Source organism: Melanotaenia boesemani, chromosome 20 (assembly GCF_017639745.1).
Source record: "Melanotaenia boesemani isolate fMelBoe1 chromosome 20, fMelBoe1.pri, whole genome shotgun sequence".
Taxonomy (NCBI): Eukaryota; Metazoa; Chordata; class Actinopteri; order Atheriniformes; family Melanotaeniidae; genus Melanotaenia; species Melanotaenia boesemani.
Window position 1 is genome coordinate 12,622,361 of NC_055701.1, and position 11,702 is coordinate 12,634,062.

The 11,702-nt window shown below is 41.0% G+C and overlaps 2 protein-coding genes across 8 annotated transcripts; one reads left to right on the plus strand and one right to left on the minus strand.

Moving 5' to 3' along the window:
* Positions 1-137: 137 nt before the first annotated feature.
* msh4 (mutS homolog 4) lies at positions 138-6,199 on the minus strand. Of its 7 annotated transcripts, none has more exons than XM_041972952.1 (20): positions 5,637-6,193; positions 5,304-5,441; positions 5,043-5,206; positions 4,837-4,947; positions 4,584-4,699; positions 4,322-4,495; positions 4,058-4,230; positions 3,913-3,980; positions 3,736-3,810; positions 3,566-3,630; positions 3,311-3,480; positions 3,075-3,211; positions 2,830-2,933; positions 2,324-2,448; positions 1,545-1,745; positions 1,336-1,454; positions 1,116-1,244; positions 739-913; positions 573-661; positions 138-425 (listed from the first exon to the last, which is right to left on the minus strand). In XM_041972952.1, exons 1-20 carry the CDS (start codon positions 5,836-5,838, stop codon positions 228-230), a joined length of 2,733 nt encoding a protein of 910 aa, XP_041828886.1. In that variant the 5' UTR covers positions 5,839-6,193; the 3' UTR covers positions 138-227. The 7 variants fall into 7 exon arrangements, with proteins under 7 accessions (XP_041828886.1, XP_041828885.1, XP_041828884.1 ...); XM_041972951.1 differs by having other exon boundaries at positions 5,043-5,224; XM_041972950.1 differs by having other exon boundaries at positions 3,566-3,810; positions 5,637-6,194.
* Positions 6,200-6,781: 582 nt separating this feature from the next.
* vcpkmt (valosin containing protein lysine (K) methyltransferase) lies at positions 6,782-8,085 on the plus strand. Its single transcript, XM_041971988.1, has 5 exons — positions 6,782-7,056; positions 7,212-7,325; positions 7,430-7,502; positions 7,609-7,728; positions 7,828-8,085. The coding sequence occupies exons 1-5, from the start codon at positions 6,800-6,802 to the stop codon at positions 7,939-7,941; spliced, it is 678 nt and encodes a 225-aa protein (XP_041827922.1). The 5' UTR covers positions 6,782-6,799; the 3' UTR covers positions 7,942-8,085.
* The last annotated feature ends 3,617 nt before the right edge of the window (positions 8,086-11,702 follow it).

Below are 11,702 nucleotides of genomic sequence, written 5' to 3' on the forward strand. Positions count from 1 at the left end.
TAATTAAATAAATAATTAAATAAAGAAATAAATAAATAAACTAGGCTAGACTTCCATAACAAAAACTGTGGCAGAAATAAAGTATATATATATATATATATATACAAATATTTAAAAGAAAAATAACACAACTGGTATTCAAATGAATTAATTTAATATCAACTATGACAAGAGAAAACAATCTTTCATTTTTCCAAGTTGATCTCCTTAAAGAAGAGCTAAGTGAGTCATTCCTCTTCTGTGCCAATGACCCCTGGGGACCCTGCAGCCTGCAACACAGCCGCATACTGTTTTTTCAGGCCCTTCAGATACATCCGCAGACTTTCAGGATCCAGTCTAGAGTTTCTGGCTGTCTGCAATAGTCGAGTGGCCAGCTGGTACACGGCTCTCTCTCTCTGAGTTCCTGGGTCAGTGTGATGTCTGGCCTGAAAAAATTAAAACAAATGGCAGCTTTTCATTCTGCTGTGGCATATTATTTGGAACCCAATAAAAAAATCATATATATTCTATAAAAAGCACAGAGAAAGGTTGGGGTTGCAAATCTATCAACATATCTTTTTTATGAACCATACCAGAAGCTGCTGACTGACTTTGGAGGCAATTGTCTTTGCCTCTTGGAAAACAACTGGAGGAAGTGCAGTCATTTCAGCGGCTCTCAAACCTAAAAGAGCACAGCTCTGTAAAAACGTTTAGGACAAAATTTAACAGGACTATTATTTTATTTAACTGACTTTGTACCATAGTGCTTTTCTTCAGAGCATCCTCGACTCAGCAAATACGTGTACACCACTCGCTCTGCACCAGTCTCACTACTGCGCGTCTGCTGAACCTCCATGTGCTGGTTCTCCACATTTGGATAGAGAGACTCCAGCTGACATAACTCAAGAAAGTGTGTAGCAAACAGAGTGAACGCCTGCAAACAGTAAAGAAACAGGACACAGCTCAAAGATTAAAATACTGCTGAGTATTTGTTCAACTGCTTCAATGTTGACTTAAGAGGTGTATTATAACCAAGAAAGCAAAATGATTAATACAGAGTGAAGGAATCTGAATTGTCTGGTTTTGAATTCAGAAAGAGGAGTGGCAGAGCAGTATTGTACTGCTGTATACGCTACCTTCAGGCTAAGGAGGAACTCACAAACTGAGTGACAGATGCCAATGCCTTCTTCAGCACTTGTACCACGTCCCAATTCATCTATGATGATCAATGACCTATCACTTGCATTATGGATTATGTATGAGATCTTCAGGAAACAAAATACAGAGAAGCTTTTTTTTTTCTTTTCAAGAATCTCATTTAAAAATGTAATCAGCCTCAATTAACAGAAGACTAACTTCTTTCATTTCCAACATGAAGGTGGAAGAATTAGTTTCAAAATCATCATCTACACCAATTCTGGTGAAAATCTGATCAGCAACACGAAATGAGGCATACTCAGCAGGGACAAAGGAGCCTGGAAAATGAATTAAAAGAGGTCATTAGTCAAGAAGTAAGACACACTAGCCCAACTAATTTGCATGAGGTTACAAAATTTGTTGCTAACCTATCTGGGCCATGATCTGACATAGCGCCACCTGTTTGAGGTAAGTGGATTTGCCACTCATGTTGGGACCTGTTATGATGACAAAGTTGCTGCCCTCAGAGATGAAGCTATTGTTTGATACAGGCTGCTGTCGAGCCAGTCGCTCCAGAATGGGGTGACGGCCTTGCTTGATGGCCAGCGTGTCTGTAAACTCAGGACGCACTGGCAGACACACCAGAAAACATAAAAACAGGGTTTTTTTTTATTCAAAACAAATAAAAATATGTAAATATTATAATAAATATTAATACATAATAAATAAATAATGCCAAAGACATTCAAAGAGCTCAACACTAATTTAACCATGACTGTTTATTAAGGCTGTGTAAATCTTATAATAAATCCTGCACATCAATATCACTAAATGTGATGAGTGTGCAGTGGTTAACAGGAAGTTTGCTCCTCTACTTGTCTCTGTAAATACAGAATATCAGTGCACACTTATGTAAGAAGGGTAATCTGAGTACAAGCTAGCAAGGATAGAAGAGGGCAGGCAGTCAGCACGTGACTATGGTGAGACAGTTTCAGACAGCTGAGGGCCAGCACTCACCACCCACATGGCTGATGGGGCTGTGTTGCACACAGAAAAAGAACTGAGCCCAGCAGAGATGCAAACTCAGTAGAACAGTCACTGGTTGTCAGATGTGACATTAGCCGGGGACAGATAAACCCGCTAAATCAAAGCTAATTTGGTGCTTTGACTGACTTGAGATAAAAACATCAAATTGCTTTTTACTTACCATAGTCTGAGATAGTGCACGCATTAGCCAGTGACAACAGCATGTCCAACATGGAAACAGCATCAGAGAGTTTATAAAGGCAGTGGATGTGCTCACAGATGGTGGTAAGAAGTTGGTGTATCACCCTATGGGGACAGGTAAGAGAATAACAAAGCTTAAAAAAAAAAAACAATATCTTGCTAGCAGCGTCCTCTAGTGGACACAAAGTAGAACAGAGAATAAGACTAAACTTTCTTAAACAGTTTGTTAAACAAACTCCATTTGAACCAAGAACATAACCCACTGAAAAATTGGTTTTATTTTTGTTAGTTTTAAAATCATTTCTGTGTTTCTTTATGGAGAGAAACAATCAGTCAAATGACAACAGAGTGAACAATGTCTTTAAAAAGACTTGGCTTATTTGGTGAAGAACAGAATGAGCTTAAGTTATTAAATTGAAGTTCAATGGAGTACATACAAAACATTATTGTGCAAGCTTTTAAGTCACAAGATCACAGGCTCCTCACACATAAGAAATATGAAAGATCTCCCTCAGGGCTTCATCACAGCGTCCATTCATCTTCATCAGGTCAGCAGTGGTAAAGGCATAGTTGTTCTTCTGCTTGGTTACCTGAGGTTGAAGATATAAAAGGTTATCTCGGTGTCAGCTTTTGTGTCTCGCTAGATTTCTTAACTTTCCTTTTTACAAGCTGATGCAAAATATTCTCCATCTCTCTTTTAATGTGTCATTTATCTCTTTAGTGGATCTTACCTTGATAAACTCTGGGGCTAGTTTTCCCTCAGGTAAGACCACTCCTTCTAGCTTCATCTGGACAAAGAAACCTCTGGCTGTGCTGAAGCTAGTGCGCATTGGTAAGCCATACTTCTCCCCCAGCTGGTTCACAAGTCCTGCGCACATTAGTGACTCACAATATGCCATGAGATAATAATACACAAAACAAACACCAGACAATGAAGACAATCACTACAATCATCTGCCATGAACACCTGCAATGTCGTCCACTATCTCAGTGTAAGCTCTGCGGGCGATGTCGAGGAACTCGTTGATGTTAGGGCGCACTGCATAACATTTCTGGGTACGCATGTTCAGACTCCCTTTCGAGTATGTGGTGTCATAATTGATCACTGTCTTGATCTGCTCTAGGATGGTGTCAAATCTGGAGCAAGAAAAAAATTAACATATTGGTAAAATACATTACAGAATAGGTCGTTGATTTACTAAATCAGGAGAAAACTTTAGACCTGCTGTCCTCCAATGTGGTACTGTATGCCTTAAGCAGAGATGTGCTGCAGTTCTTCAACACCATCTGTTCATAAAATATAATGCAACAATCAGTGTGCAGTTTAAATGAGTCATATTTTTCCTTGCATCTACAGCTGTTGGGTGATTGGGAATACAGAAATTCACAGACCCTAAGCTGTGGTACCAGATCCAGAGTGTGTTTCAACTGAATGACATGAGTAATCTTAGCTTCGGCAGCTTGAACCTGGAATAAAAAAGTACCAGTATGGAAAAATGCACAGCCAGAGAACAGTAGCAAAATGTTTCAGAACTGAGCAATCGTGAGGAGTAAAAGAATATTACGAACTGTTTCCTGCTTTGGGATTTGGACGAGAACAGAGAGCAGCCGGTCGATGTCGAGGAAATGACCAATGGCTAAATGGAGCAAAAGAAAAAAAAATAATACAGTGACACCTCATCAGGATGCAAACAGTCTTAAATTGGTTACTGACCATTCTTTAGGCCAAAAAACAACTCTTCATCTTGCAGCAGCTCCTGTATGGAGTCCAAACGCATGTTGATGGTATCCACATCAACCAGAGGCTCCAAAATATTGGAGCGCAACCTTCTGGCACCACCAGGTGTTTTTGTGTGGTTGAGTACCCCTAAAAGACTATGCTCACTCCTAGACAAAGACGAGTAAAGACAGAGGTAGACTGAATGTATCAAGCATTGCAAAAATCACTTTAAAACGATGCCAGTGCAGTTTCTCTTACCTGTGGTCTCTATTATTAACCACCAGCTCCAAGTTAGAAGCAGATGCTGAGTCAATCATGGCAGTCTGTTCACTTCCTTTAAAGCTCACTTTAAGAGACTTGGCAGCATAAACAGAGCTTTGGAGGAACTCAAAGTATTTCAGCAAAGCAGCTGCAGCTGCTAGGCAATAATACCTAAATAGAAAATAACACTTGGTAATGAAAAAAGCTGAGCTTAACAATGGACCTTTTCCTGTTTATTAATGTTCTATAGGTGGATTACTTTGCTTGTACTTCCATTAGGACAGTTCCAAATTCTGGAGCACACAGCTGCTGAATGTACTCCAGTCCTTTTCTCTCATTAAAATACTTTCTTTGGATTGCAGTGAAAGCTACACCCTAACAAAAAACACATAAAAAACACAATTACCTCATACTACCACATATTCATAAATGAGCTATTCCAGTACAGTTACCAGAAGTGCAACCAAAAACGATGGGGGAAAAAAACGTTTTCTATTATTTTTAACTTATACCGGAAAATTCTCAGTGATGAGCTTGAACAGCTTTGTCCCTTTCCCCTTCTCACTTGCTGTGTCTGGCATCAGTATTTCCACTGGCACCAAGATGTGAATCTTGGTTATAACCTTCAGAGGAATAATTAATTACTGAGAAGTACTTCCTGTATTTCACACACTCTTCTCAGTTATTATTCTTAGCCAGTAAGAAATAGATAGGTTACCTTGGCATATGTCCCTGTGTCTGCAAACTGAGAAAGTACAAGCTCTGGACATTTCAAGTCCAGACTGGCCATGCCAATCTCTCCCCTGGCCAAACCACGCCCTTCAACCACTGCTACAATCACGGAGCGCCCAGAGATTGTGGATGTAGATGAGCAACTTGCACCTACAAAAAGTGATCGATCTGGATGACAAACACCATTATGTAACTGTATTTTAACAGCTAGTTTGGTAAACCAGCAGTGTTTATGAATGGTGGCAACCTGCGGGCCCTGCAGACCCAGGTGTCCTTCTGAGTCTTGGTGTTCCTCCATGGCTGTGAAAGGAAGAGCTGTCTGAGGTAGACACCAGTAGCGATGAAGCTGTTCTTCCTATCCTCAAACTGCTCTGGTACTGACCCACTAAGAGTCATAACAAAACATTATGACAAGTGGGTCATATTCTTACTGTGAAAGCCTGCCCAAAGACTTAAGTCAATCTTGTGGGCCCTCATGAAATGATTTAAGAACGTATAACAGTGGGAATGTTATCACTTAGGTATATAATCTTTTTTTCTTTAAAAAATGTAACTATAAGCTACACTGAACTAAAGTCACCTGGGGCTATAAGCGGTAGTACGGTACCATGGCCGGAGCTGCTTTCATTTGAACTTAGCTGAGATAAAACTGTGGAAGATGATGCAGGACCATATGAAGTGGTGGTGTCATTCAACCGTCTTCTGTCCGCCGAGAACACTCTCCGGGTTTGTTCACATTCTGAGTCACCGCCAGTTATCTCCTCTGTGCTGTCATGATACATTTTAAAATCTCCCCAGGGCACGATGATGGACAAATATTTACAAATTCGTTTGTACAACTGATGGTTTCATTTTTTACAGGTTACTTAAACAAACTCGGTCTTTGTAAAGGACAAATATTTCCCAGATAACTAGCAAAAAGTGCTACTTTGAATGTGCGCGTGACCCCTACGCGGAAAAAGCAGTATCTGCGCATGTCATTACTACTGCTGCTGTTTCTATAGTTACTTCTAGTGCTACATAATGATAATGATAACAATTACAAACTTGAGAGAAAAACTGTCCAAAATAAAGACATATTGATTAAAAAAGTGTACATCGTGTATCAATACTCTTGTACAATTTTAACACCTTTATGCGGCACATTTGCACATTTTTAAAATGAGATGTAATGGAGTTTTTTTTGTATTAGCCTCTTTCCCCCAATGTTTATAAAAAATGCCAAGGAAAAAGGAATTCAACCCAGTGACTGACATTTAAAAAAAGGAACAGATGAGAGCACAAACCCAAAGGAAAGATGAAGAGGGAAATTCAACGCCTTCTTGTACACCTTTTTTGATATATGGTTTTGATACTATTTTGAGTATCATTTATATTAAAACTTTGTGACCACGTGATTTTGTTCTGATATAAAGTGACTTCGGAATATGTTTTAGCTTTGTCACAGAAGAACCCCGCAGGACCGTCCATCCTAAAACAGCATTCGTTCATTAGAGTTATTAACACATACTGTATTCGTCTAAATGAAAACCTTTAAGAAAAATGTAAAAAAAAATTGTTAAGAGTAATTGAAAAATCTTTTTAAAAAAGTAATATGTCAAAAATTTGTTAAGAGTATGCCCTGACGACCCAGACGCGTCTAGTGGTCCGGTCGGTCGAACCTAAAGAAAAAGCTGAACAATAAAGCTCTTATTCTGCAAATATCAAACCGGAAGTCTTGTTCCTTTTCCGCCTTTTACCAACATGGCGGCTGATGCGGATGAAAGTAAATATTTTGTAAGAGAAATTGAAAAAAGTGATGGCTGTGCTTTAAAGGTAAAGCAGTGCTACATTGGGGATGTCGGTTGTGTGGTTTGGGATGCAGCTATCGTTCTTGCGAAATACTTGGAGACGGAACAATTTTATGAGCCATCTTCAGGAGTCAACGTGTGGTCTGGCACAACTGTAGTAGAACTTGGAGCTGGAACAGGAGTGGTTGGTCTGATGGCAGCAACACTCGGGTGAGATCAGTGAATATTAATGGGGTTTTATTGGGATATTTATGTAATCCGCTTACCTTTGTTTGCATAGCTATTTTTTGTACGTCAGATGCCTTACGTTCCTACAGAAATTGGTTTGAATAATGAGATAAATAATTGCACCTTTTTACCCACAGAGCACAAGTTATAGTCACAGACTTGGAAGACTTGCAGAACCTCCTGAAGGTGAACATCCAAGAAAACCAGACACTCATCAGCAGTGGGTCCATAACTGCCAAGGTACTGAAATGGTTTGTACTTACAATTTTCACATTATGCCTAAATTATTTTTCAAAATACACACAAGCTGGATATTGGTCACATTTGAACTCTTTAGTTTCCACTCTTCTTCAAGGGGTGATGATGTGTCTGAGTTCTTGCCTCCCCCACATTATATCCTGATGGCAGATTGCATCTATTATGAGCAGGTATTATACATTTTTACAATTCAGTCCAATAAGACCATATACCACCTGAAACAATAATGTGATGTGCTTTATTTCTTATTGTAAGTTATTAATTATTCCTGTTTAGTCAATTGTTCCATTAGTGGAGAGTTTGAAACTGCTTTCTGGACCAGAGACATGCATTATTTGCTGTTATGAGCAACGAACAGAGGGTGTCAATCCAGCGGTGGAAAGGAAGTTTTTTGAGGTAAGAATCAAAGAAGTGACACGGGTTTCCCCTCCTTTGTACTTAAGTTGACATATTTGTCATAAGGATTGTCTGACTCCTCTTTGTGATCCCTTTCAGTTGCTGCAACAAACCTTCAACTGTGAGAGGATCCCTTCTGAAAAACAAGACCCAGAGTTCAGCAGTCCAGATATCCACATTCTTCACATTCGAAAAAAAGTATATTTACAGTGATGTTAGTCTTTTTAATGTCTATCCCAATAGCAGACAATCATATCAAAGTTGAAAGTCAACATAACTACTGTAAGAGATTTTCTGTATTTAATACTTAATACTTAATTTTAACGGAAACATTTTCTTAATAAAGAAATAAAAACATCATGAAACACTTTCCTTGATACTCGTCAAATGTAAGCACTGATTTTTTTTTTTTTTTTTTGAAAAACAACATTTTAGTCTCTTTGACATCATATGAATGTAAAGGTGAAGTATTCGTATTTTGTATGTTTATAGAAAACACAGCTAACAGAATTAAATGTCAGCTTTTATACCCTAGCTGTAAATACCCACAATGCTTCTACATGTGATCAAATTTAAGAGGGTCTGCACACTTCTGCAGAAATGATCAGCTGTTGACAACAGTAAGTGAGAGTGGATTTTTAAAATCAATTTAGTAAATTTGACATAACCTATTAGGAGCACCAGGGGGCAATAGTTTCTTAAAATCCCAAAACCTAAAAAGTTACTGGGTACAAACATTTAGCCTATTTACTTAACCATAAATCAATTTGAAGGCCAAGCTGCTTATTCAACTGCCAAATGATAATTTAAGCTGTGACGATTAGGTTTATTCCTACATGACAAAAGGCTTGAAAATGAGCATTTTCTATTTTTACTTCTATACAGATTAACAAGTTTTGAAAACTGAAACCAACACACTCTTTGCAGGGGTTTTGCCATCCATGTGAGGGGAATTCCACTCAAAGCCCCAGATTAGGTGGAAGATTATGGCTCTTTTTCAAGCATAAAAACATGAAGTATATCCCATACTCCCACTAGCATGCAAGGGCCCGCCACAGCCTTTCATGCTGCTCTGTGTTTATACAGTAGATCTGTAGTGTAATAAGCAGGGTGGTCTCTGAAGCACAATCCATATAAAATAAGTGCTGAAATTGACATTGTGTGGTTTGAAAGTCCCACTAAATACTCAAGTTAAAAGAATAAAACACTGTATAAATGACAAAAATCTGGGGAGTGAGGATAGGGGTGTATGCTGTGTGAGTGTTTATATTGTGTGGGTGGGGGTGAGGAGACGTGTGTGTTAGGATGAGCGGGAGTGTGCAAGGATATAGGTGTGTGCATGTGTTTCTGTGCTTTTTTTGGGGGGGGGGGGTTAAGTGCACTTGTGTGTGTGTGTGTGTGTGTGGGGGGGGGGTACCTTCTGGGATCGGTGGCAGCTCATTGGCTGCAGTCCCTGTATGGCCCGGTCGTGGGGGGTGGCCTCTGCTGGCCTGTCTTGCCCTGGGGGACCTCCCGGGGAGCGGGGGTGCCTATTGCCACTAGAGGCTCCACATCCAGAGGGAAGTTTGCTTCCCTCTGGACTTACATCCCCGGAACCCTCTTATTTCCAGCTCTTTCTGTCTCACACACACACATGTAGGGAGTTGGGAGGTGTGCACGCCATGCAGGGTGGAGCAGAGGGGGCCATTCAGTGGGGCTCGCTGTCCTCTGGTCCACCTGGGGTGTCCCCGACGGGGCATGGTGGGTGGGTTATGTTTGATGTGACTGTGTGATGGTGATTGTTTGTGGGTACGGCACAGGGGAGGGTGTGAGTGTGGGGTTATACGGGGTGCAGATTGGAGTAGGTGAAGGATGGGGGGAGGGGGTCGATGGCGCCCTGGTTCCCTTGGTGTGTGGCTGGAACATCGGGGTGTATGCTGGCCTATGCCGGGTGGTTGTCTGGGGGGGCCTGGTTCTCCTTGGAATGGTGCGGACCCTCTGCCTTTGGGGGGTGGGGCGGCTGCCTCTGGGCTCCTGGGATCCTGGGCCCTTCGCTTGGGATGCCCTGGGTGGCTGGTCCCTGGCTCGGCCGGCGGCTGCCGATCTTGGCCCACTGAGACCTGTGCCCCAAGACCGTGGGGGCTCTTGCTGGGGCTCTCCTCTGCCGCCCTTCAGGTGAGGCTGGAGTCGTCTTCATGGTGGGGTAGTTAGTGCTCTGGGGCTGCTGCTCGGGGCCCGGGTCTCTGGGCTGTCCTCTGACCTCCGTAGAGGCGTGGTCGCATTTGCACGATCTCACTCACCACTCTTCATCACTGATCACTCCTTATTCCTCATGCTCTGCATGCTGACACAGTAACTGAGTTGTCCAGTGGGTTTATATACTAAGAGATAATTCTTCTTTTTATTTTTCCTGTGAGTTAGTATCTGGTCGCTGTTATGCTACTTTCATGATATGTCTTTTTGATTTGGTTATTATTTAAAAACTTTTAATGACTAGCAGCTCTGTTTTTTTTGTGTGTGTTTCTGTTTTTGTTTCTGTAAAAATTGTAGGAAATTTTCTGTTGTGTTCATGTACAGGTGTAACAGTTTGTTGTCTGGTGATGGTGTGGATTGAAGGGTCGTTTCCTTCTGTCTGTGATGTTTTTGTCTCCTTTCTTTTTTCCCTTTTGCATCTTTTTGCTATTTTCCATCTTTTTTTGTCCCCTCCGGTCAGGTCCAGCAAGATTACATAGATTCCATGATTCAAAGTAAATAAATAAATAAATGAATCAGATTATCAAGAGGAGCCTTACCCATAGGCCTCCCCTTGGCAGAGCAAATTTGTTCAGCACGATACGGCAACCAGATTATCATTTTGCTTGCTATGATGCTGGACAGGACAGGTTAAAAAAAAATAATAAAGAAATTTAGCTTTTACAACAACAATGCCCATGACAACATGAATAGAAATGAACTGCCTTTTTTTAACAGTTACTATAAATAAGTGCAGCAGATCTTTGAAAATAATCGGTCCCTGTGGCCCTCTGCTACCCTCTCACTTATGCCTGGAGCAGCTGGACTGTTAGTCAGAATTAACCTTCTGTTGAGGTCTCCTTTGGCTTTGACCAGCTAATTAATTTGACTCTCAGCTGGTATTAAACCCACGTCCCCCACTGCGGTGGGGACAGGACCCAGGGGGTGTTACTAGGGAGATTACAGGGCTATAGGGGAGCACTACTCTATGTTAACACATACTCTTCTATTCCACCCATAGCTCTTCAAGTCAAATATCAAATAATATATCCTACTGTCTCTATGGCCTTCTCTCCTCAATTGTTAACCAAAAGATAATTATAACAGTAGAGTCACATGCTACTTGCAGTTTGCTAATTAGGCTAGCATGCAGGGGAATAAGGAGGAGTTCACTGTAAATGAGGACAGCCCACAGCAGCGGTGTCTGTAATCTGTTATCATATGCACATTGCATCTGATTGTGGTGACCATAACATGATTATTCATGTACATTCTACCTACAACAAGACAGAATGGGGGCATTTCCCACCAACAGATGGTGCTATTAGAAGGAGTTAGACCTACCTGAGTGGAAAACCTGAAAAGAAAACTACACACTACAAATGCCCAGGACTACCTGTAAACATTTCCAGTGTGCGTAAATTATATGTTAAAACAGCTGTTCCCATATATGCAGTTAGTTTCAATTATGTGTATAAATTTAATTAGCATTTCTGCATGATCCACATGCAGCCTGTAGGGTCTATTGCAAATGGGGTAACTTAAGGTAGCAGTGCAGTTTTCCTCCAAACCAGATGGGTGGAGGAGAGACTGACTCTACCAGTCTGTGTGGTGTTGTGCCTAACTCTGCTGCATCACAGCCAAGTGACACAGAAGATCTTTTGTGTCACCATCATCACACTGCCTGGAGCCAGGAGACACTGCTCCAGAAAGGAAGACTCAGTTTCTCACTATTAGGGAGTGGCTCAAGAATAGACATCAAA

Excerpts from the sequence above, each read along its gene's own strand:
- msh4 (XM_041972949.1), bottom strand. The coding sequence starts at position 5,838 with ATGTATCATGACAGCACAGAGGAGATAACTGGCGGTGACTCAGAATGT. Across the intron at positions 3,811-3,912 it reads AAATCCCAAAGCAGGAAACA|GTTCAAGCTGCCGAAGCTAA; the intron begins GTTCGTAATATT and ends TTTTTATTCCAG. Across the intron at positions 662-738 it reads CTCTGAAGAAAAGCACTATG|GTTTGAGAGCCGCTGAAATG; the intron begins GTACAAAGTCAG and ends GTGCTCTTTTAG.
- vcpkmt (XM_041971988.1), top strand. The coding sequence starts at position 6,800 with ATGGCGGCTGATGCGGATGAAAGTAAATATTTTGTAAGAGAAATTGAA. Across the intron at positions 7,057-7,211 it reads CTGATGGCAGCAACACTCGG|AGCACAAGTTATAGTCACAG; the intron begins GTGAGATCAGTG and ends TTTTACCCACAG. Across the intron at positions 7,326-7,429 it reads ACTGCCAAGGTACTGAAATG|GGGTGATGATGTGTCTGAGT; the intron begins GTTTGTACTTAC and ends CTCTTCTTCAAG.